This window comes from Scyliorhinus torazame, chromosome 17, assembly GCF_047496885.1.
Source record: "Scyliorhinus torazame isolate Kashiwa2021f chromosome 17, sScyTor2.1, whole genome shotgun sequence".
NCBI classification, from domain to species: Eukaryota; Metazoa; Chordata; class Chondrichthyes; order Carcharhiniformes; family Scyliorhinidae; genus Scyliorhinus; species Scyliorhinus torazame.
This window is the reverse complement of record NC_092723.1, coordinates 35362578-35385732: the sequence shown is the minus strand read 5'-3', so window position 1 is coordinate 35385732 and position 23155 is coordinate 35362578. Positions and strand designations below refer to the sequence as shown.

At 42.9% G+C, this 23155-nt stretch overlaps 1 protein-coding gene across 2 annotated transcripts in view; it reads left to right on the top strand.

Moving 5' to 3' along the window:
- Nucleotides 1-23155, top strand: part of LOC140393827 (copine-8-like) — an 873667-nt gene that overhangs the window by 203991 nt on the left and 646521 nt on the right. For both annotated transcript variants that reach the window (XM_072480322.1, XM_072480321.1), the window contains exon 6: nucleotides 3038-3114. In XM_072480322.1, the coding sequence (XP_072336423.1) occupies nucleotides 3038-3114 (77 nt within the window). The remainder of the gene's footprint in view (nucleotides 1-3037; nucleotides 3115-23155) is intronic.

The window sequence follows — 23155 nt, the reverse complement described above, 5'->3', positions numbered from 1 at the left end:
TGGGGTAAAGGGATATTGTATAATAATCCAACTTTTCATGTTAAATAAACAACTTTTTCTTGCTGTTAGAACTAATTAGTGGTCCTGTGACTCTTTGCACCATGTTTTATTTAAAAAAATAAAAGTTAGTCTTTTAAGACAGGGTTCCATTCTGGGATCATCCCGTCCGGTTCTAACACAATCTGGGATCATAACGAGGGATACACTTGCTATAGAGGGAGTGCAGCAAGGGTTCACCAGACTGATTCCTGGGAAGACAGGATTGTCATATGAGGAAAGATTGGGTCGACTAGGCTCACTGGAGCTTAGAAGAATGAGAGGGGATGTCACTGAAATATATAAAATTCTGACAGGGCTAGAAGGTCTGGATGCAGGGCTGATGTTTCTTCTGGCTGGGGGTCTAGAACAAGGGGTCACAGTCTTGGGATACATTTAGGACTGAGGCATGGAGAAACATCTTTACTCAGAGGGTGGTGAACCTGTGGAATCCTTTACCACAGGAGGCTATGGAGGCCAAGTCACTGACTATATTTAAGAAATAAATTTATTTCTAGATATTAAAGATGTCAAGAGGTATGGGGAGCAAGTAGGAGTTTGGCATTGAGTTAACCGATCAGCCCTGATCATCTTGAATGGCGGAGGAGACTCAAAAGGCTGCTCCTGTTCCTATATTCTAGTTTCTCTAATCTGATTAAGATTTAGGAAAGCAATAAAAATGAATCAATATAGATGATGAAACTATTACCTGGGGCCGCAATTCGAGGACTGAAATTGTGCAAAATGTAGAATTTTCACAATAAATTTGAAATTAGTCATTTGAAATAAGACTAAATAAGATTTTTATTTGTTAAGGATGTCAAGGACTTGCGTATCAGAAGCCAGGAAAAGGGGTTGGGATACAGACCAGTCACATGGGGGAGGCGATGGCATAATGGTATTGTCATTGAATTAGTAATTCAGAGACTCAGGGTAATGCTTTGGTGTCCCAGGTTCAAATCCTGCCACTGCAGATAGTGATATTTGAATTCAATAAAAATCTGGAATTAAAAGTCCAATGATGACCATAAAACCATAGTCGTAAAAGCCATCTGGTTCACTAATGTCCTTTAGGGAAGGACATCTGCCATCCTTACCTGGTCTGGCCTACATGTGACTCCAAATTCACAGCAATGTTATTGACTCTCAATTAGGGATGGATATTAAAGCTGGCCCATTAAATTTAATTGAATTTAAAAAATAAAAAATATTCCAGTTGAATGGTAGAGGAGCCTTGAGGGCTGAATGACCTATTCACCTTCCTGGGAAGCAGCAGAACGTTCTGCCGATTTTATATCTGTCTGGCTAGCTATATTTACATTAAAGACTCGTCATGTTCAGACAATTTGTTCCTCTACAAAGCCATCTTTCTGTGCAATGGATGGTGCTGTGCCATGTCATAGATAATAATTGGTAACTCATTCCTTTGAATTAATTTTTATTTACTTAAAGTTTTTATTCATTGATTGTGGTTCATTCTATGCAGTAAATTCATTAGTGTGACCTTTGATTGGAGTTTACATGCTTGTTATTATTTACACATCTAAATATATTGATGAGGAGTAGAATAGAGTTGTAGGGTTCAATATCCTCCTCCGATTGTAATTCCATATGACTAGCGCACAGGGAGAAAATTGTAATATGTAAACAAGGAGGTGCACTGATTTGAAAGCAAGGATTTGAATTCTTTTGGCAATTTTTACAACAAACAAAGAAAATTGTTTTTCAAGTTATTTAAATGATAGCTTTAGAAAAAAAAGTCTTTTTTGTTCTCTAATCTGTTCTGTAATATCCAGAATAGAGCATTTACACACAATAACAAACAGATTCTGTAATGTAGAGTAGACCATGAATTTTGAAAATTGCAAATCACATGCATTTACCAGTGATTTTAAATCATTTCATTTTGTGAATTAGCAGATGATTCCAATCAGCATTCTAATGGCTCTTGTCATATCATTGCATTTTAATTGACCCAATTGCTAGAATGCATTTTTGTGTTTTTGATATATATCTAGGGCGTGTTTCACCCAAAAAATGTCAATGTCGGCGAGTTTGGCGGGGTGAGATCCAGGCCCGAGTCATTTTTTTGGACCTTGATTAAGTTTCTCCCTCGTTTAGCCCGCACTTAGAAATGTTTTCAGCAGTGGGAGATGAACTTGCTGGTGAAACTGGCTCCTCGGGGATGGTACAGCATTTTGAAATGGTGCCCTGATCTCTAAGTGAGCTTAAGTGTCCCACCCCCAACTCAGGACAATGCCACCCTCGCAGACATGGGTATTACCTCCGCCCCCCTCCCAATCTTTATGATGCCCCTTCACACCACCCTCCCCTTTCATGTGCATGGCAACACTCAGGCCCTCATTCTTGGAGGTGCCAATCTGGCATTTGGGCATCCTGGTACTGCCAATGTGGCACAGAGCATTGCCACCCTGGCACCTGGCAGTGCCAACTTGACATCGACACGGGAAGTGCCAGGATACTGCCCTGCCCTGTACCCAACTACCCAGGGGCTCCAATAGCCTCCAAGACCCCTGGAGTGGCCATCACACCTGAGTGGAGACCATGATGGCCGGTTGAGGCTTCACCGGTTCGGCCTGTAATTCCCGGGCGCCGGTAAAATGTGGCCTCAAATAGACCGTTCATATGAGTCTATTTAAATATGAATATCCAGACCATGCCTGGTGCTGTGGGTTGGGTAACTCGCATCCAGTTTTGCCATTCTCACCATTTTGGCCTCTCTCATGATGCACCTAGTGCAATGAGATCGATGCTGGGCACAACGGCATGGCAAAATCGCACCCATAGTCTCTAGGAGGTTGAAGGTTGGAACAACCCTAAGACCAGGTTGGAACAATAGGGTGGAATCACCTCTTCATTGGTAAGGTGAGGTACTATCAATGTCATTTAATTATCATCCTTTGAATACTGTATCATGTCAGCAATGATTGCAGTGTGTAAAATATATAACTCAATTATGATATGCTTTGTTACTTCATAGGACTTTCTGGGCCAAATCTTCTGCACCCTTGGGGAGATTGTGGGCTCATCAGGAAGCAGATTAGAAAAATCACTAACGTAAGTTGAATGTGGCTTGAGATTAATTCTACCTATTATTCAAAATTGTTGGTGATGTAAATTGTGCCAAGTTTGGAAGAATTCTGATACAGTAGGAAAGGAGCAAACATTCAGAGACTATTTCAAATCAGGAATAGAGCAGAATTGGGTGACACCAATGTTACTGCCATTTCATCAATGGGTTCAATAATGCTACACAAAATGGTTTTGAATAGTCCAGTTTCAATTTGTGGCAAAACGCAGGTTCCCAGGCCATACAATATGACAAAAATTGTGTTTTAGGTAAGAATCTCATTGAGAAGGCATAAGCTAATGTGTTTTGTGTAGGGGGAAAATTTATGCTGGCACATTAAATATTCCATGACCCTATTGATATACTATCTAAAAGCATGCAACAAAGCAAGCCTTACGTTTATGAAGCAACTTTAATGACCATTGGATGTCCCAAAGTGCTTCAGAGTGAAGAAATAATTTTGAAATCTCATTATTGTTTTAAAAACACAGCAGTGACTGATTGCTCAGCTAACTTTCACAAACAGAAATGTGAAGAATGATTGACTGGATGTTGATTGAGGGATAACTATTGGCCAGGACACCAGTGGCAATCTCCACTGCTGCTCTTCAAAATAGAAGCCATGATGTGGAGATGCCGGCGTCACTGGGGTGAGCATAGTAAGAAGTCTTACAACACCAGGTTAAAGTCCAACAGGTTTGTTTCAAATCACTAGCTTTCGGAGCACTGCTCCTTCCTCAGGTGAATTCACCTGAGGAAGGAGCTGCGCTCCGAAAGCAAGTGATTTGAAACAAACCTGTTGGACTTTAATCTGCTGTTGTAAGACTTCAAAATCGTGTCATGGGATCTTTTACACTCACCTGCAAGTACAGCTGGAACCTTGGTTTAATGTTGCATCTGAAAGGTGGCACCTCCAACAGTGTGTACTCCTTCTGGATAAGGGAAAGCCAACCGATATCCAGCTTCAGGTATATGAGCTAGGACAAGTTTAAACCCCATGAATTGCTTACCCTGAAGAAGGGAAAGCTCAGGGGAGATGGCATTCAAAATTCTCAAGGGAATAAATAAATTAAAACTTGACACTAATTGTGGATAGCGATGAGGACTGTCAGAGGATACAGCAGAATATAGATTGGTTGGAGACCTGGGCAGAGAGATGGCAGATGGACTTTAATCCGGACAAATGTGAGGTAATGTATTTTGGAAGGTCTAATACAGGTGGGAAATATACTGTCAAAGGCAGAACCCTTAAGAGTATTGACAGGCAGAGGGATCTGGATGTACACATCCACAGGTCACCTGAAAGTGGGAATGCAGGTGATTAAGGTAGTCAAGAACGCATATGTTATGCCTGCCTTCATCGGACAGGCATTGAGTATAAAAATTGGCAAGTCATGCTGCAGCTGGATAGAATCTTAGTTAGGCCACACTTGGAATATAGTGTTCAATTCTGGTCACCACATTACCAGAAGGATGTGGAGGCTTTGGTGAGAGTACAGAAGATGTTTGGCAGGAGATTGCCTGGTATAGAGGGCATTAACTACGAGGAGAGGTTGGATAAACTACGTTTGTTCTCACTGGAATGACGGGGGTTGAGGGGCGATCTGATAGAAGTCTACACAATTATGAGGGGCATGGACAAACTGGATAGTCAGAAACCTTTTCCCAGGGTGGAAGACTCAATTACTGACTCAAGTTTAAGGGGCGAGGGGCAAAGTTTAGAGGAGATATGCGAGGTAAGTTTTTTACACCGAGGGTAGTGGATGCCTGGAGGTTGCTGCCGGAAGAGGTAGTGGAAGCAGGTAGAATAGTGATGTGCAAGGGGTATCTTGACAAATACATGAAATAGGATGGGAATAGAGGAATACGGACCCCAGAAGTGTAGGAGATTTTAAGTTAGGCAAGCAGCAGGGCTGGAGGATCTGTTCCTGCACTGTATTGTTCTTTGTACATTTGTAGTTATCACAAATTTAAAATTAGGGGACAGCTTCAAACTTAGAAGAGGGGAGCACAGACTTTAAATTTAGGTTTAGATTTTGCTATTTTATGTGAAGTTGGTGAACATATTGAATAGATAGTCCAAGGAGCCAGTGTTGACTATTTAAGGGAAAATTGGACAGAATTTTAATTGTGTCAGTGTTTGCTATTTATCAGCTGTTGGGCTGGCCATATCTACGGTCTTGTGGCTTCTACACTTTCCTGTTAGGAAAAATAGTTGATTAGATTAGGAAAAATAGTTGATTAGATTTGAACAACGAAAACTGAAATTTAAAGTGATACCTTTTTCATTCATTAGAACCGAAGTCATCCAACATGTTCCACTATTTTTGTTATCCATTGGCATCTTTAGTCCCCATTCCTGTACTTTCTTTATATCTCTCAATGCCTTCTGAATCCTCCTTTTAAAGACACAAAATTGATTTGGCATCTCTGGGCATTCGTGAGGTGGCATTGCGTGCAGCCTGGGTTAACTAAATGCATATGGATTAATTGTATATCATGATCACGTTGCCTGTTTTCGGAGGCTGTCAAATTTGTCCCTTTTGTAATAGGTTTTTAACTGTATATTGTTGTGTGGCCACGGTTATTACTGTTGCACCCTTGATGTTTTCCATTGCTTGTCACCAAAACAGCTGAAGCTGGATAAAATTCATTTGCGAACATTACAGTGCTGTCAACTTTGCAAAATAGACACAAGTAAAGCTTAGCAGTCAAATTGAGGTCAATGGAAGCTAAATCTCTGTCATTTCCAAGTGTCTGTGTACTATGTCTATACTTTAACTCCTTTCAAAAGCAATACTGGCAGCCTATTCTGTGAAAGTTAATGCCGTGGCTTCATCTCAACATGAAGGAGTGCTGGTAATGAATTCTAATAGTTGTGAAAAGTGAGTGTTTGACATGTCAAATCAGACAATAGGTTCATGTGTGCAAGCATTTTCTCAATCCTCTAAGTCTCCCCAGGGGTAAACATATTCCCCAGACAAGAGAAAAAGCTGCTGATCGATTCCCAGGTCTTCTCTGTTTCCCTATCCAGTTTTTCACACGTTAATCTTTCCAATGCCCTCACCATGGGGAGGTACTTGGTGTCCATCCAGCATTTCTGCTCAAAACCATAGCTGAGGTTAGAAATCCACTTGAGTGGGTGTCTCTTGCACCATTTGCTTAGCAGCGAACAAACACATGGGAAAAGCTTGAGAGACATATGGCAATTCCTGATTCTTTTGTGACGCATGCCTTCCCACTCTTTCCACACCCCTCTCCCCTTAATTTCTTGTGAATGTATTTGGAGTTATGCAAACGTATCCATTAATTCACATGATAGTTGTATCAGAAAGTAAGTGCTTTGGAACAACCCTAATCTTTTTTGTGAGTAATATATGAAGCTGACTTTTGGAAAAACCAAGGAGCGCTCCATTGGAGGTATGTTACTAACTAAAGCTTGTTGGTATAAAGTGTAGTATTTCATTTTAAAAATGAATTTCCCTCATCTGACATTCGAGGACCCAATTGTGGAGAACATCACTTTAATATTCAGCTCAGCTGTTTGCACATGTCCTAGTGATGCTAGGGCATTGATTCAGGGTATGTTCTGGTTGGGAACTCCTTGTACTCTCCATGGAGATTTGCTGAGGCACTTTGACTGGGTCATGGCATTAGCAGTCTGGATTACCTGATCAATTGGGGGTGGGTGGGGGGGCGGGGATGAAATGCCATTTCCTTCAAATAAAGGATTTCTAATGGAAGAGTTCACGACCTGGTTAGACTGGCTCACCGGGAGACTGCAGCAATCACAGGATTGGAGAGGAGACCCAGTGAGGCTGCTACCTGATAGCCTCTCTCTTACCAGGAGGTCCTGCTGGGGGATCTGTGGGACTGCAGTGAGGCGGTCTCCTCAAGGATGCGAGGAGTGGACAGTCTCTCCAATTAAGCTGGCATGGATGAGAGTAACCAAGGATGTCAGCACCAGAAGTGTGGCCTCTCCAATCTGGAGTCAGTGCACTCAGTATCCAGGACCTCAGGTGGGTGGGAAAGGTGAGTGGCAGAGCAATTTGAGGCGCTGAGTCACACACTCTGACATCTCCATTTACAGCAGTCTTCGCAAAACACCACTCCATTTGTTTCTCTCTCTCCAGGAACTTCATATCCCCACCCCAGCAGCCAAACTCTGGGAAATCTGCCGTCCTTACCTGGCCTGGCCTACCTGCGACCTCAGGCCCACACCAATGTGTTTGACTGTTAAAAATTTCCTCTGGAATGGAGGGAAGTTGGGGATGGGCAATAAATGCTTGCCTTGCCAGTGATGCCCACATCCCATGAACGAATAAATAAAATGAATAAATAAATTTGAGCTGGATCTTTGTCCATCCGCTCTGTCCATCGTGTGGCATGCGGTTAAGGAAATGACAGATGGTGCTGTTATTGCTATTGTTGGTGTTTGCATTGATGATCCTCTCGCTCTTTGTCAGAGGTACAAGGTGGAGCTGCCCAAGCTGCTCCCATGTCATAGTAAAGGCTGGCAGCAGGAAAGTGAAGTTCAAGCAAATGAAGTACAAGACTGAGGAAGGGACTGCCAAGCATTGGCAATCACCTGACAAGCACTTAAAACACTTTTGATGGAGTGCTGTCAGTAGCTGCCTCTCATCTTACCATGGCTGCAGTCCCTGAGTTTCACTGCTGAAAGACTCCCCAACCTGTCAGTTGCACTGAAGTAGCTCTTCCCACTGTTCACTCACTTTAATAAAGCTAGTGACTTTGACACAGCTTGGGAAATAGGTCTGCTGAGGAATCCTTGGTTAAAACAAGGGATGTTTCAATGCCTTACTTGACATGTGCATGGATATTCTCCATTGGCCTTCAAACCTACCGGGATGAAAAATGGAATAGAGTGGGATAACGTCAGGATCTCAAGCAAGCATCACTTTCAGGGAGTTTAACTGTCACACACACCCAAATCCACCTCCCCATTTGTTAAAATCCCCACGGCGACCCATAACTATTAATAAGAAGTTCAACTTGCAGTTGATAGTTGAAAGAATTACATGACAAAATTTAATGTTTTCAGACATTTCCTGCAGTAAAAGACTGAAAACTTGAGACTAAATTTTATCTTCAGAGGAAACTTGTACTTTAAACCACATATTAGAATAGCCTCCTTAATTAAGCACAACACAGACAAGCTCACTTCATGGGTATATGTTACACTGTCCTTTAAGTAGACATGCAATTCTCACAAAATTTGTCAAAAATGATTCTTCTCTCCTGAGGGTTTACTTTTGAACCTTTCCTTTCCTAGTCTGGAAATGTGTGGAGAGGCCGCCGTTGGATTGGGATGGCACAGTGAGAAGTCTTACAACACCAGGTTAACATCCAACAGGTTTTTTTCAAATCACTAGCTTTGGGAGAGCAGCTCGTTCATCAGGTGAGTCTTTAACCTGATGTTGTAAGGCTTCTTACTGTAGTCTGGAAATATTTAACTACAGGACTGTCTTTCATGGTGCATGTTTGTCAGGAGAATTCTCCACTTGGTTAAAACTAGGAAAATCTTCTCAGCTTGTTTTAAATCCCCACTAATTTAGTCTTTCAAATCTGGATGTGAGCTTCCATTCACATTCTTGCACTTAAACCATAAAAACTTGTGGCCTCTAACTGCTCTCTCCTGGATTCTGGCAGACTCTGCCTGTGCGTTTTCAGCAATATCTGAGAAAACTTCCCATCTCTGAGTCAATGTGAATCACATGGGCCTTGTATCAAGTTAGAAATGCCGATTACATATTCATGAGAGACCAATTATCTTTCATCTTGTGCTTTACATCGTCCATTTAGTTTCAATTGTTTACAACCTGACATTGTCAATACTTTCCTCGGACTTTGAAGAGTCCCAATCTACCCATTGCTAGCACAACAGGCTATTGCCATTGTCTCTAAATGTAACTACCTCGCACCCTCTGGGCCAATCTGTTCTCTAACAATCAAATCAATCAGTCTTCCTGGTCGGCAGACTTAAGACAAGTCATTCATTTTACCATAAATTTAACAATGCAATCCCAGACCATAGGGCTGGATTCACCATTTTTGAGGCTTCATGCTGATGTCGATGTGGGAACTGTGCCGAACCCTCACCGATCCTGCGACCAATGAGGGGCTAGCAGACGCATCGGGTAAAACTCCCAACTTCCACGATATAAACAGCAGGAGAACGGCCGGGTCCATGGCCGCACATGTGCATGGCGGTGACCTGCAGTGGTCATGCTGTAAAACATGGCGCCGGTCGTGCGTGGACCCGACCTGTCAAATAGTGCCCCCTGTCCACACACCCCCCCGCCAGTTCCCCCAGCCCTCGTGGAAGCTCCCCGGCCAACAGCACGGCTCCCGGCCGATTGCGGCAACGCTGGACACAGTCCGCAGCCACCACAAAGGGTTCCCGCACGGCTGAGACCACACGTGTCCCGTGCCGTCAGGAACTTGGCCCATTGGGGGGCGGAGCATCGGCAGAGGGCCTTCAGGTGACGCGCCAAAGCCGTTCCAATGGCGTGTGACAACGCCACTTCTACGGGAGCGGAGGATAGAAAACCGGCATCAACTCGGCTCCACTCTGATTTGGGCGTCGGAAGGGATTCTCTGCCCGATCGCCGGTTATGATATCGGCGTCGGGCAATGGTGAATCCCGTCCATTATCTTTTAAATCTCTCATAATTGTGACACCTTGCATGGGAACATTTACTTCATGGACTCTGAAGGATTTCTGAGCATTTTTCTAGCTGTCACGGTGAGGTGGAGGCATGGAACAGGCTTCCTTTTCAAAGATAATTATGGTTCATTTGTGTTCCCATAGAGTCACATATAATTTGGCCCCATATTGGAGTTGCTATCCGTCATAGTGCGTGTGAGGTTCAAATGCATCTTCTGTGCCACTTCATATCGGTGGTGTGCTTGATATGGTTTCCTGGGAGTGGCTGAGACGCTGCCAAGTATGTCCCCAAAAGGAACATCAGGATGGTGCACACAAAGAGGAAACATCCTGTGGTCCCTCTCCAGCAGAAACTCTCGTTACAAGACACAAAGGGCAGAGAACTAGTGGAAATTGATTCTTCTCCAGTTTCCTGCTCCTTCATTCCAAATCTTGTAGATTTCCAGGGGAATTTGTAGGTTTTATTTTATTATGTTTTTGTCATAATTTAAATATAAAACTATTGGATGGTCTTAGATCTTTCAGAATAGTATTTGCCACGTTGTATAGGATATGATGCAGCAATTTTAAGCTCAAGGGGTAAAGGGCAAAGAAATGTTGTCTCGTTTTTTTTCCCCCCTCTCCTCGCTTTACTTGAGTTGATTCATTTTCTTTTTTCCATTTATAATGTCATCCTTGCTTTTCTTCCTGTAGGCAGCAATTTTCTCTTTCCCAGAGGTTGTTGCAACTCGTGGAATGATTTATTATGCGCGCCACATGATTAGATAGTCACTCCAGACTAATCTCATTTCCAAACCATACCTCCCGACCCTGTGAGTGCAGCCTTGAATCCTAAACTCAGAAATTGGATGTTAAAAGTGAAGTTGGATGGCAAATTAGAAGTGATTTTCAAGAAAACGCAGAGAGGCAGGGAAGGTGAAAGACAAAAAAACTAGAAGCAATGCAAATTCAAAATCTGAAAAGATTCAAAATTAGAATGCAGAAACTGTGCATGTACAAAGGCAGACAAGAAAAAAAATGGGTAATTTCAGACACACTGGATTTGAGGAACCTGCCACCTAATGGGAAATAAGTAGATGAAGAAACCAAGAGCAGATTTATGGAAAGTGGATCCCCCAAAAAAGAAGAAAAACCTAAACTGTATTAATATTTTAACACTCCGAAATGAAATGAAATGAAATAAAAATCGCTTATTGTCACAAGTAAGCTTCTCATAGAATTTACAGTGCAGAAGGAGGCCATTTGGCCCATCGAGTCTGCACCCCACCCAATCCCACACACCCACCCTATCCCCATAACCCAGTAACCCCACCCAACATTAAGGGCAATTTTGGACACTAAGGACAATTTAGCATGGCCAATCCACCTAACCTGCACATCTTTGGACTGTGGGAGGAAACCGGAGCACCCGGAGGAAACCCACGCACACACTGGGAGAACGTGCAGACTCCGCACAGACAGTGACCCAAGCCGGGAATCGAACCTGGGTCCCTGGAGCTGTGAAGCAATTGTGCTAACCACCATGCTGCCGTGCTGCCCTACCATAAGCTTCAAATGAAGTTACTGTGAAATGCCCCTAGTTGCCACATTCCGACGCCTGTACGGGGATGCTGGTACGGGAATTGAACCGTGCTGCTAGCCTGCCTTGGTCTGCTTTAAAAGCGAGCTCTTTAGCCCTGTGCTATTATCCAGCCTGTAATTTTCAATATATTTTACGGATCCCTACAGTGCAGAAGGAGGCCATTTGGCCCACTGACCCTCCAAAAGAGAACCCTACCTAGGCCCACACCCCTGCCCCAGCCCCTGTAACCTCACCCAACCTTTGGACACTAGGGGGAATGCTGAACATGACCGATCCGCCTAATCCGCACACCTTTGGGCTGTGGGAGGAAATCGGAGCACCCGGACAAAACCCACCCAGACACTGGGAGAAAGCGCAAACTCTACATAGACTGCTACCCTAGGTCAGAATTGAACCTAGGACCCTGCTGCTGTGAGGCAGCAGTGCTAGCCACTGTGCTGCCCGAATTGATTCATGAATTATTTTCAGAAATGAATGTGAAGAAAGAAATGACTTTCATCAATTTAGTTCCTTTTCACAACCTCAGGACATCTCAAAGCACTTGGCAAAACCAAATAAGTACTTTTGAATTAAGTCACTGTTGTTAATCCATGGAAATGAATGAGTGAGTGTGTATATAGCAAGGGTTCACAAAACAGCAATGAAATAATGAAAAGGGGATTTGTTTTCAGAATAATGATTGAAGGATATATGATGGTGAGACCATGAGATCTTTTATGGTCACCCGCAAAGGACGGATCGGGCCCAAGTTTGAAGTCTCAGCTCAAAGGAAGGTGCAACACTAAAGTATCAGCCTCGAGTGTAGCTTGAACCGATTGCCTTCCGACTTGGAAGAATGCTTTCATTGAACTAAATCTGACAGTGTTGTGGTTAATAGACTACAAGGTGCTAATATAATTGAGTAATGTGACTAATATGTCGAGATTTAATGAAAAACACAGAACGGAACAGCCCTCAGTTGGCTTAATTAGTTAGCAGGTCATTGGGGGAAAGAAATCAGTGTGACTCATAATCATACTTCACACTTGTACACTGCCGTGTTTTTCTTTGTAGCATTTTTTTGGAACAATTTATTTCCCCTGTTCAGACATAATGCCCAGTATCCATTGAAGGGAAATTACCATCAAGGAAGGTGAAGGGCATGAAGGCAATGATTATTTTCTAAGTGAATAAGGTCACCTTGATTTGCAGCTTCATTTTGAGGACTCCCATTTAGCCCAAATCTCAGACAAATAATGGATGTGGGAAGGCTGTATTTGAGTTTTGTAATTTTGGGAAATGTGCTGGTGTAGAACAACTGTTTACTATACAAAACAAAATCCCATTTGGAACTTTATCATTTTGGTGAAAATTGTGAAGAGGAATTTGAACTAAAGACTGTGAGAAAGTGTTATGAAATATGTTCCGACCCCTTTGGGAGCCAAGGACGGTGGTCTATACAATTTCCCCCTCACACAGTTGAGTATGACCCCATTTGTAATTAGGGGCGGGGTTTCCCCTAACAAGGGGGAACCACTTGGTATAAAAACCCTGACTGAGGGTGGCCTTTCAGCCTATCGGGGAGTGGAGTTGTAGCTTTGTTATTTGTGTATACCGTAATTAACCTTTTGTTCATTCCTACCCAACCATGTGTTCCTGTCTTCTCTACCATCGGATACTACAAAAATATGCACGGTGGGTTATCTAAATTTACCTTTTGGTTCTTTTATTTCTGAAGAAGATTACAACATATTGTGCAGAAATTCTGTCATCCCAATTAAACATAAAAGGGTGGTGCAAAATGGTTCTGACCCATTTTGGGTCCATACCACAGGTGCGCTGACATTTTGTGTCCAACACCAGGAAGGCCTGAAATTGGGCCTTAGGCCTCATCTGTCACACACCCAGAGGAATCTCACCCATTTGAGGAAATTGATATCAAACTATTGCCTTGCCAACAGTGAACAAAAGGAAGTGTGTGCAGAATGGAGTGATAAAAAATGGAGGACCTATCATGAGGGCTGCAGAGTTGGACAAGCACTCTTGAACCACAACAATGATTCATCTAAAAGACGATGGCATGTCTTTGGAATGGGAGGGGTGTGGGGACTGGTCAAAAATGTCACAGAAGAATTGGATGTGAAGAAGTCTTGGCCATCTGCATTGCCGAAGGGCAATCCATTTTGGCAAAGGGATCCTAAAACAGGTATTAAGGCGCTCATTTACTTCTGCTTATTTTAAGTAGCTGCCTGCAAAGCTGCCTGCAGCAACGGAGATTAATTTATCTACCAAAAAGCAATCCAATCAGCATTAAAAAGCTGCTGTGTTATTACTTCCAAACTGCACTCTTCCTAAGACAAAAATGACAAAAGAGCAACAGACTCGATCATTTTTAGCCTTTTCTCTGTGATTTCTCAATTGCATTTTGTGAAATTTAAATGGCAGTGAGCTCAAAGCATTTTGTGCCAATTCAGTGGGACGATATTTTCTTCCTTTAATCTACCATGCAGCTATATTTTCTCTTTTCCTCAACCCAAGATCCTTTCCAATGAGGAGTTTTGCTTTGTTAAGAGTCTCCGTACCATGGTGACAAATTCCTGGCAGGAAAGCTTTAGACCTAAGGCGATTTGGATTACCATGAAGAAAATTTCAGGCTAAATAACAACAGGAGAATTCCTCCAGGACAGAACGCCTTCTGTGCTGCAGCCCTGCTTCCAGAATTCTCAGATTTGTCTGTAATACAATCTCTCTAAACTAGTACAATGAGCTTATTTGGTATTTTTTGTGAATTCAAGCAAGAAAATCATTTGGGGAAAACGTTTGATCGTGCTAAAAGCTAAGTAGATACAATCCCCCTTGATAGCCAGTATACAAGTGCACTGTCTGTTGAATTGGCTTATCTAGAGCAAGACTTTCTCTTATTTTTCCATGCCTTCAGTTTGCCTAGGCCATCATCCTGGAATACCCTGCCTGCACCTCTCTGCCTCACTACCTCACTATCATCCTTCAAGACGCATCATGACACTGATCGCATTGACCATGTTTTTGGTCATCTGGCTTTGTAGCTCGGTGTTGTAATATCCCACATGGGACCTACAGGGTGGAATGCTTGTATTCTCCGTGCTCCTTGTGGAGTACGACCTCCCCTGCACGGGGCAGAGTATCTCAATTACCCAGTGTATATGAGGTCAGCCAGTAAGACATCCACCAAGTAGGAACCAATAGAGTAATGTAACACAGGATATGGAGCTTAAATGGGTAAATAAACCATGATGTAATTCAGTGTTAGAACAGGTTCAAGGGGCTGAATGGCCTATTCCTTTTCTCATCTTCCTATGAAAAGGATTCATGTTTTGCATACACAGGCAGAATGAATGTCAGACTGTCCACTGAGGGTTTTATTGAATAAATTCATGCGCAGAATAAACATCGGATAAGTGTTCCCTGTATTCTATTTAGTTTTGCTTGTTTGGCCGTTTGTTGGAATGGAGGCATGTTAAATACATTGTTGATTGTGTTCTACCAAACCTCTTCCAAAAATGATGTGGAGATGCCGGCATTGGACTGGGGTGAGCACAGTAAGAAGTCTGACAACACCAGGTTAAAGTCCAGCAGGTTTGTTTAAAATCACGAGCTTTCGGAGGGCTGCTCCTTCCTCAGGTGAATTAAGAGGTGGGTTCCAGAAACATGTATATAGACAAAGTCAAAGATGCAAGATGATATTTTGAATGTGAGCATCTGCAGGTAATTAAGTCTTTACAGATCCAGAGAGAGGGGTAATCCCAGGTTAAAGAGGTGTGAATTGTCTCTTATCCCCCCTCTGGATCTGTAAAGACTTAATTACCTGCAAATGTTCGCATTCAAAGTATCATCTTGCATACTTTGAATGTGAACATTTGCAGGTAATTAAGTCTTTACAGATCCAGAGAGAGGGGTAATCCCAGGTTAAAGAGGTGTGAATTGTCTCTTATCCTTCTCTCTGGATCTGTAAAGACTTAATTACCTGCAAATGTTCGCATTCAAAGTATCATCTTGCATCTTTGACTTTGTCTATATATATATATATATATATATATATATGTTTCTGGAACCCACCTCTTCATTCACCTAAGGAAGGAGCAGTGCTCCGAAAGCTAGTGATTTGAAACAAACCTGTTGGACTTTAACCTGGTGTTGTAAGACTTCTTGCTGTGCTCTTCCAAAAATGTTATTCGACGTAAGTCAATGCCAGCGGCTAATTTGAATAGATGTTACACCCACTTGGTATCAATTAGTGCGAAACAGGTGGGCACAATGAGATAAATTACAATCGATGTTCAGACTTGATGCTGCAGAGGCAGTAAGAGCCCAAAAGATTGATAGTGAAGAGGCCCAAGCATCAATTTCTGTTTTGGAGTGAGTGACAGCACTGGTCCTAATACAACCTTTGAGAGGACTGGGAGGGTGGCAGCAGTGATTAGGATTGGCCATGAGTAAGGGATTGAATGGTTGCAACTCCTGTGGAATAATAGTGAACACTACTAGTCCTCCTGCCTCCATAGGAAAAACTTTTGAAGAAAGAACATTTCAAAAACTTATCTTTAGTTGGCTGTCGTGCAGACTGCTAAAGAATCTGCCTGCACTGCTCATGAGGTGATGATATTTCTTGAGGGATCCTTTAAAAGGTGATAGTCTCTTAAATTACATGTCTAATACCTGTTTTAATTTCTATCTATAATTTGGCAGTGGGATCAACATATTCACAGATTGGGTGCAGCCCATGACACTGCCAGGCTGGTATTCTTCGTGCCCATTTTACGTCCAAAAAGAACAGGTGCAACATATATCAATTTCTATTTTGCCATTCCAGGTTTTGTGGAGAGGTCGTTATCAATGCTGCAAAGTTGCCAGTTATTTAATTTGAAGTGACCAGTTCTTTGAATTTTTTAATGTTATTTAATTTCTAGTATTGCCATTTTTGAATACGGGAATGGTATCCATCGTGTCGCAGTCTGCATATTATAAGCGAGCACAGCTACATCAGGTGCTATTGTGAAAGAAGGCGTTAAGTAAGATGTTGAAAGAGCTTAATGTTGATGTTATTAATGAGGCTCAAAGTTGGCCTTGGGGAGTGCCATTAGGAGGCTGGTTAATGGATTAACTTTTCCACATAACTTTTGTATTCCCTGAGCAATATACACTTAGTGTAATTGCCAAAACTCCACTCTTTGTCAAATGAAAGAAGCTTTGTTCCACATTTTAATTTAAATTGAATTTACTAAAGCTCGTGCCAAAACAAATTTCAGACAACAAATTAAGTCCATAGTGTTATGTATGAAATATATGAAATTTCACATCCATAAATATATATTTTAGTATCCCTGCTCATCTGATCATGATTTGTTTGTAGGCAATTTCTACATTCCCTGCAATTTTGTTACAAGCAACAATAGAGGAAAATCTTTTGTGCAAATTGACGAAATTCATATGACCTCAAGTTTTTATCCGGCCTATTCAAGGAGACGATCCAGCTCTCAAGGGGGTTGGCCTGATTGGAAGCCATCACTGCTTTGTCATTCAGGCCTTTGACTAAAATTGCATATTAGGTCCTGGTGACATGGCACACAGTCTTTATATATTTCCTTCCTGTAGTGGTCCCACTCAAGAAAGCAGTTGAGATTAGAACATAGTGAGAAAGCAAGGTGTTCAGCGTGGACTAAGTGACTGGTCTTATTTGAACTGCTCCCTTCTGCTCAGTTTCCTTCGGAGTAGGAGTTAATTGAAATCAGACAAAATGATTCCAAGGTTGTACCATTAGTATTTCTAATAGTTCTAAATTCAAGGATACTTTCTCAAAACATTGGGTTCAATTCTCCCAAAACATGATAGTGTCATTTCATGAGGGAACCGTGGGGTGATTCCAGTCGGGTGATGGGCGCAATGCAGATCACAACTCACCCATCTTTAGTATGGAAAAGAATGCATAATCAGGAAGCATGCCAGCCAGCCCATCTTATCCGCATCATAAACAAACAAATATTGCAGTCATAAAAGAGAAACTGAAAGCACTTAACTGCTTTGAAGTTGCCTGCAGCTGTCAAGCAGGACAAGGATATTTATAAACATTACGGTAGGAACACTTGGGGTTTCTTCAGATGCATTCAATGTGAAAGGAAAGATAAATAAACAAAGCTCCTGCCTGCTATGTAATTACCACTAAGCTGTCAATCAAAGGCTAGTCAAAGGTACGGGAGTCTGAAACTGAATTAAAACATGGGTTCTCAGGCTGATATTAGTTCTTCTGGATGTTACCATTTGCCATTTCTTTTCTCATAATAGTCAACCTGCACATATTGACCAGCTATCTGATGTACATTGTTGACTTGCATAGACCATCGCCTGATCTCGGGGAGGGGCTGTGGCCAAAAAATAAAGGTTGAGACTGCAATCTCCTCTGCTGTTGTTATGTCAATACTGGTGTCTTGGAATCATTCCCATAACCTGAACAGGATCAGTCTGAGAGTGCCAGCAGTCATGGTCTGTTCTATATATGTGCAGGGTCAGCACAATACATCGTGCTGACTTGTGCTACCATTCTGCAATAATACAGTTGTTACAATGATCCAAACACTGTAGTGTGGCTGCGTTCCAAAATGGTTGTACTGAGGCATGTTTTATTTTGATGAATGCTGTGTGTCCACCTTGCATCACCAGCAGTTACTTCTTCCAGTTAGTTTTAGAATTCTTCCCAAAACATTGGTACTTCAATGGAATACATTTCTATTGAAAATTGTTTTGGAAAAGATGTTTTTAAGATCACGGCAGCTGGATCAAGTGAATAGGCTTTCTTCATTCCTGAATGTTTCTAACCATTTCCCGTAAAAGGGCTTGACTCTTTCTTCTCCTCGACTTTTCCCCAGTACTTTGAGGCATGGCTATCTGGTAGGGTGGTTCGAAAAAACAAAATCCTTTTCCTTTCAAAACTTATCCATACAATCAAAGCGGTCCAAGATCTGGTCCTGTGTAATGAGACAGGATTGATTAATGATCTCATAGTTAGAGATCCTCTCGGAAGGAGCGATCACAATATGGTGGAATTTAAAATACAGATGGAAGGTGAGAAGGTAAAATCAAGCACTAGTGTTTTGTGCTTAAACAAAGGAGATTACAATGGGATGAGAGAAGAACTAGCTAAGGTAGACTGGGAGCAAAGACTTTATGGTGAAACAGTTGAGGAACAGTGGAGAACCTTCCAAGCGATTTTTCACAGTGCTCAGCAAAGGTTTATACCAACAAAAAGGAAGGATGGTAGAAAGAGGGAAAATTGACCGTGGATATCTAAGGAAATAAGGGAGAGTATCAAATTGAAGGAAAAAGCATACAAAGTTGCAAAGATTAGTGGGAGACTAAAGGACTGGGAAATCTTTAGGGGACAACAGAAAGCTACTAAAAAAGCTATAAAGAGTCAGATAGATTATGAGAGTAAAGTTTCTACAAATATATAAAACAAAAAAGAGTGGCTAAGGTAAACATTGGTCCTTTAGAGGATGACAAGGGAGATTTAATAATGGGAGATGAGGAAATGGCTGAGGAACTGAACAGGTTTTTTGGGTCGGTCTTCACAGTGGAAGACACAAATAACATGCCACTGACTGATGGAAATGAGGCTATGACAGGTGAGGACCTTGAGAGGATTGTTATCACCAAGGAGGTAGTGATGGGCAAGCTAATGGGGCTAAAGGTAGACAAGTCTCCTGGCCCTGATGGAATGCATCCCAGAGCGCTAAAAGAGATGGCTAGGGAAATTGCAAATGCACTAGTGATAATTTACCAAAATTCATGAGACTCTGGGGTGGTCCCGGCGGATTGGAAATTAGCAAACGTGACACCACTGTTTTAAAAAGGAGGCAGGCAGAAAGCAGGTAATTATAGGCCAGTGAGCTTAACTTCGGTAGTAGGAAAGATGCTGGAATCTATCATCAAGGAAGAAATAGCAAGGCATCTGGATGGAAATTGTCCCATTGGGCAGACGCAGCATGGGTTCATAAAGGGCAGGTCGCACCTAACTAATTTAGTGGAATTCTTTGAGGCCATTACCAGTGCGGTAGATAACAGGGAGCCAATGGATGTGGGATATCTGGATTTCCAGAAAGCCTTTGTCAAGGTGCCACACAAAAGGTTGCTGCATAAGATAACGATGCATGGCATTAAGGGGAAAGTAGTAGCATGGATAGAGGATTGGTTAATTAATAGAAAGCAAAGAGTGGGGATTAATGGGTGTTTCTATGGTTGGCAATCAGTGGCTAGTGGTGTCCGTCAGGGATCAGTGTTGGGCCCACAACTGTTCACAATTTACATAGATGATTTGGAGTTGGGGACCAAGTGCAATGTGTCCAAGTTTGCAGACGACACAAGATGAGTGGTAAAGCAAAAAGTGCAGAGGATACTGGAAGTCTGCAGAGCGATTTGGATAGGCTAAGTGAATGGGCTAGTGTCTGGCAGATGGAATACAATGTTGACAAATGTGAGGTTATCCATTTTGGTAGGAATAACAGCAAAAGGGATTATTATTTAAATGATAAAATATTAAAACATGCTGCTGTGCAGAGAGACCTGGGTGTGCTAGTGAATGAGTTGCAAAAAGTTGGTTTACAGGTGCAACAGGCGATTAAGAAGGCAAATGGAATTTTGTCCTTCATTGCTAGAGGGATGGAGTTTAAGACTAGGGAGGTTATGCTGCAATTGTTCAGGTGTTAGTGAGGCCACACCTGGAGTATTGTGTTCAGTTTTGGTCTCCTTACTTGAGAAAGGACACACTGGCACTGGAGGGTGTGCAGAGGAGATTCACTAGGTTAATCCCAGAGCTGAAAGGGTTGGATTACGAGGAGAGGTTGAGTAGACTGGGACTGTACTTGTTGGAATTTAGAAGGATGAGGGGGGATCTTATAGAAACATATAAAATTATGAAGGGAATAGATAGGATAGATGCGGACAGGTTGTTTCCACTGGCGGGTGAAAGCAGAACTAGGGGGCATAGCCTCAAAATAAGGGGAAGTAGATTTAGGACTGAGTTTAGGAGGAACTTCTTCACCCAAAGGGTTGTGAATCTATGGAATTCCTTGCCCTGTGAAGCAGTAGAGGCTCCTTCATTAAATGTTTAAAGATAAAGGTAGATAGTTTTTTGAAGAATAAAGGGATTAAGGGTTATGGTGTTCGGGCCGGAAAGTGGAGCTGAGTCCACAAAAGATCAGCCATGATCTCATTGAATGGTGGAGCAGGCTCGAGGGGCCAGATGGCCTACTCCTGCTTCTAGTTCATATGTTCTTCATATGTTAAACAGCACTGGTCCTTTGATATAATGGAAACATATTCAAAAGCAATTTCTAAGACTATTTATCTGCTGCTTCTCAACATTCTGATCTGCCCACCTACGTTTTGACACATAAGAACATAAGAACTAGGGGCCCCTTGGTTCCGCTCCACCATTCAATGAGATCATGGCTAATCTTTTGTGGACTCAGCTCCACTTTCCTGCCTGAACACCATAACCATAAGATTGAATCTGTTTGAAGCTGGGCTGTTGCATACAATCTTCGGACTATTAACGTCTTTTTCAAAAAAACAAATTCCAATCAAGGGGCAATTTAGCACGGCCGATCCACCTATCCTGCACATATTTGGTTTGTGGAGGTGATACCCATGCAGACACTGGGAGAATGTGCAAACTCCACATGGACAGTGACCTGGGGCTGAGTTCGAATCCGGGTCCTCAGTGCCGTGATGTAGCAGTGCTAAGCATTGAGCCAAGTGCCGCAATACTACTAACATCTTTAAGAGTTTATTATTACTGCCTAAGATTGCTTTAAAGTGTAAGTTGAAGTAAAAATCTCACCACTATTCTTAGAATTCCCCCTATACCAAAAAGGGTCAAGAAGACATTCTAAATGGTGAACAGGGATTCTCACTCCTTTTTAAAAAAAAATATTTTATTGAAAATTTTTGGTCAACCATCACAGTACATTGTGTATCCTTTACACAATAATATAACAGTATAAATAACAATGACCTGTTTTATAAACAAAGAATAAATAATATATAACAAAAACTAAAACTAAAACTAAATGTCAACTGCCTTGTCTCAGATAAACACTCTCCAAAAATATGATTTAACAGTCCAATATACAATTATTTATAGCAACGACCTATACATATTATACATATATATTAACAACCCTGAGAGTCCTTCTGGTTCCTCCCCCCCCCCCCCCCCCCTCCACCCCCCCCCCCCCCGCCCCCTGGGCTGCTGCTGCTACCTTCTTCTTTTCCATTCCCTCTATCTTTCTGTGAGGTATTCGACGAACGGTTGCCACCGCCTGGTGAACCCTTGAGCCGATCCCCTTAGGACGAACTTAATCCGTTCCAGCTTTATAAACCCTGCCATGTCATTTATCCAGGTCTCCACCCCCGGGGGCTTGGCTTCCTTCCACATCAACAGTATCCTGCGCCGGGCTACTAGGGACGCAAAGGCCAAAACATCGGCCTCTCTCGCCTCCTGTACTCCCGGCTCTTGTGCAACCCCAAATATAGCCAACCCCCAGCTTGGTTCGACCTGAACCCCCACTACTTTCGAAAGCACCTTTGTCACCCCCACCCAGAACCCCTGTAGTGCCGGACATGACCAGAACATGTGGGTGTGATTCGCTGGGCTTCTCGAGCATCTCGCACACCTATCCTCTACCGTGCTCCAGTCATATGCGCCCTGTGTAACACCTTAAATTGAATCAGGCTTAGCCTGGCACACGAGGACGATGAGTTTACCCTACTTAGGGCATCTGCCCACAGCCCCTCCTCAATCTCCTCCCCCAGCTCTTCTTCCCATTTCCCTTTCAGCTCATCTACCATAATCTCCCCCTCGTCCCTCATTTCCCTATATATATCTGACACCTTACCGTCCCCCACCCATGTCTTTGAGATCACCCTGTCCTGCACCTCATGCGTCGGGAGCTGCGGGAATTCCCTCACCTGTTGCCTCGCAAAAGCCCTCAGTTGCATATACCGGAATGCATTCCCTTGGGGCAACCCATATTTCTCAGTCAGCGCTCCCAGACTTGCGAACTTCCCATCCACAAACAGATCTTTCAGTTGCGTTACTCCTGCTCTTTGCCATATTCCAAATCCCCCATCCATTCTCCCCGGGGCAAACCTATGGTTATTTCTTATCGGGGACCCCACCAAGGCTCCCGTCTTTCCCCTATGCCATCTCCACTGTCCCCAAATTTTCAAAGTCGCCACCACCACCGGGCTTGTGGTGTATTTCTTTGGTGAGAACGGCAATGGGGCCGTCACCATAGCTTGTAGGCTAGTCCCCCTACAGGACGCCCTCTCCAATCTCTTCCACGCCGCTCCCTCCTCTTCTCCCATCCACTTACTCACCATTGAGATATTGGCGGCCCAGTAGTACTCACTTAGGCTCGGTAGTGCCAGCCCCCCCCTATCCCTACTACGCTGTAAGAATCCCTTCCTCACTCTCGGGGTCTTCCTGGCCCACACAAAACTCATGATACTCTTTTCGATCCATTTGAAAAAAGCCTTCGTGATCACCACCGGGAGGCACTGAAACACAAAGAGGAATCTCGGGAGGACTACCATTTTAACCGCCTGCACCCTCCCTGCCAGTGACAGGGATACCATGTCCCATCTCTTGAAGTCCTCTTCCATTTGTTCCACCAATCGCGTTAAGTTTAACCGATGCAATGTACCCCAATTCTTGGCTATCTGGATCCCCAAGTAACGAAAGTCC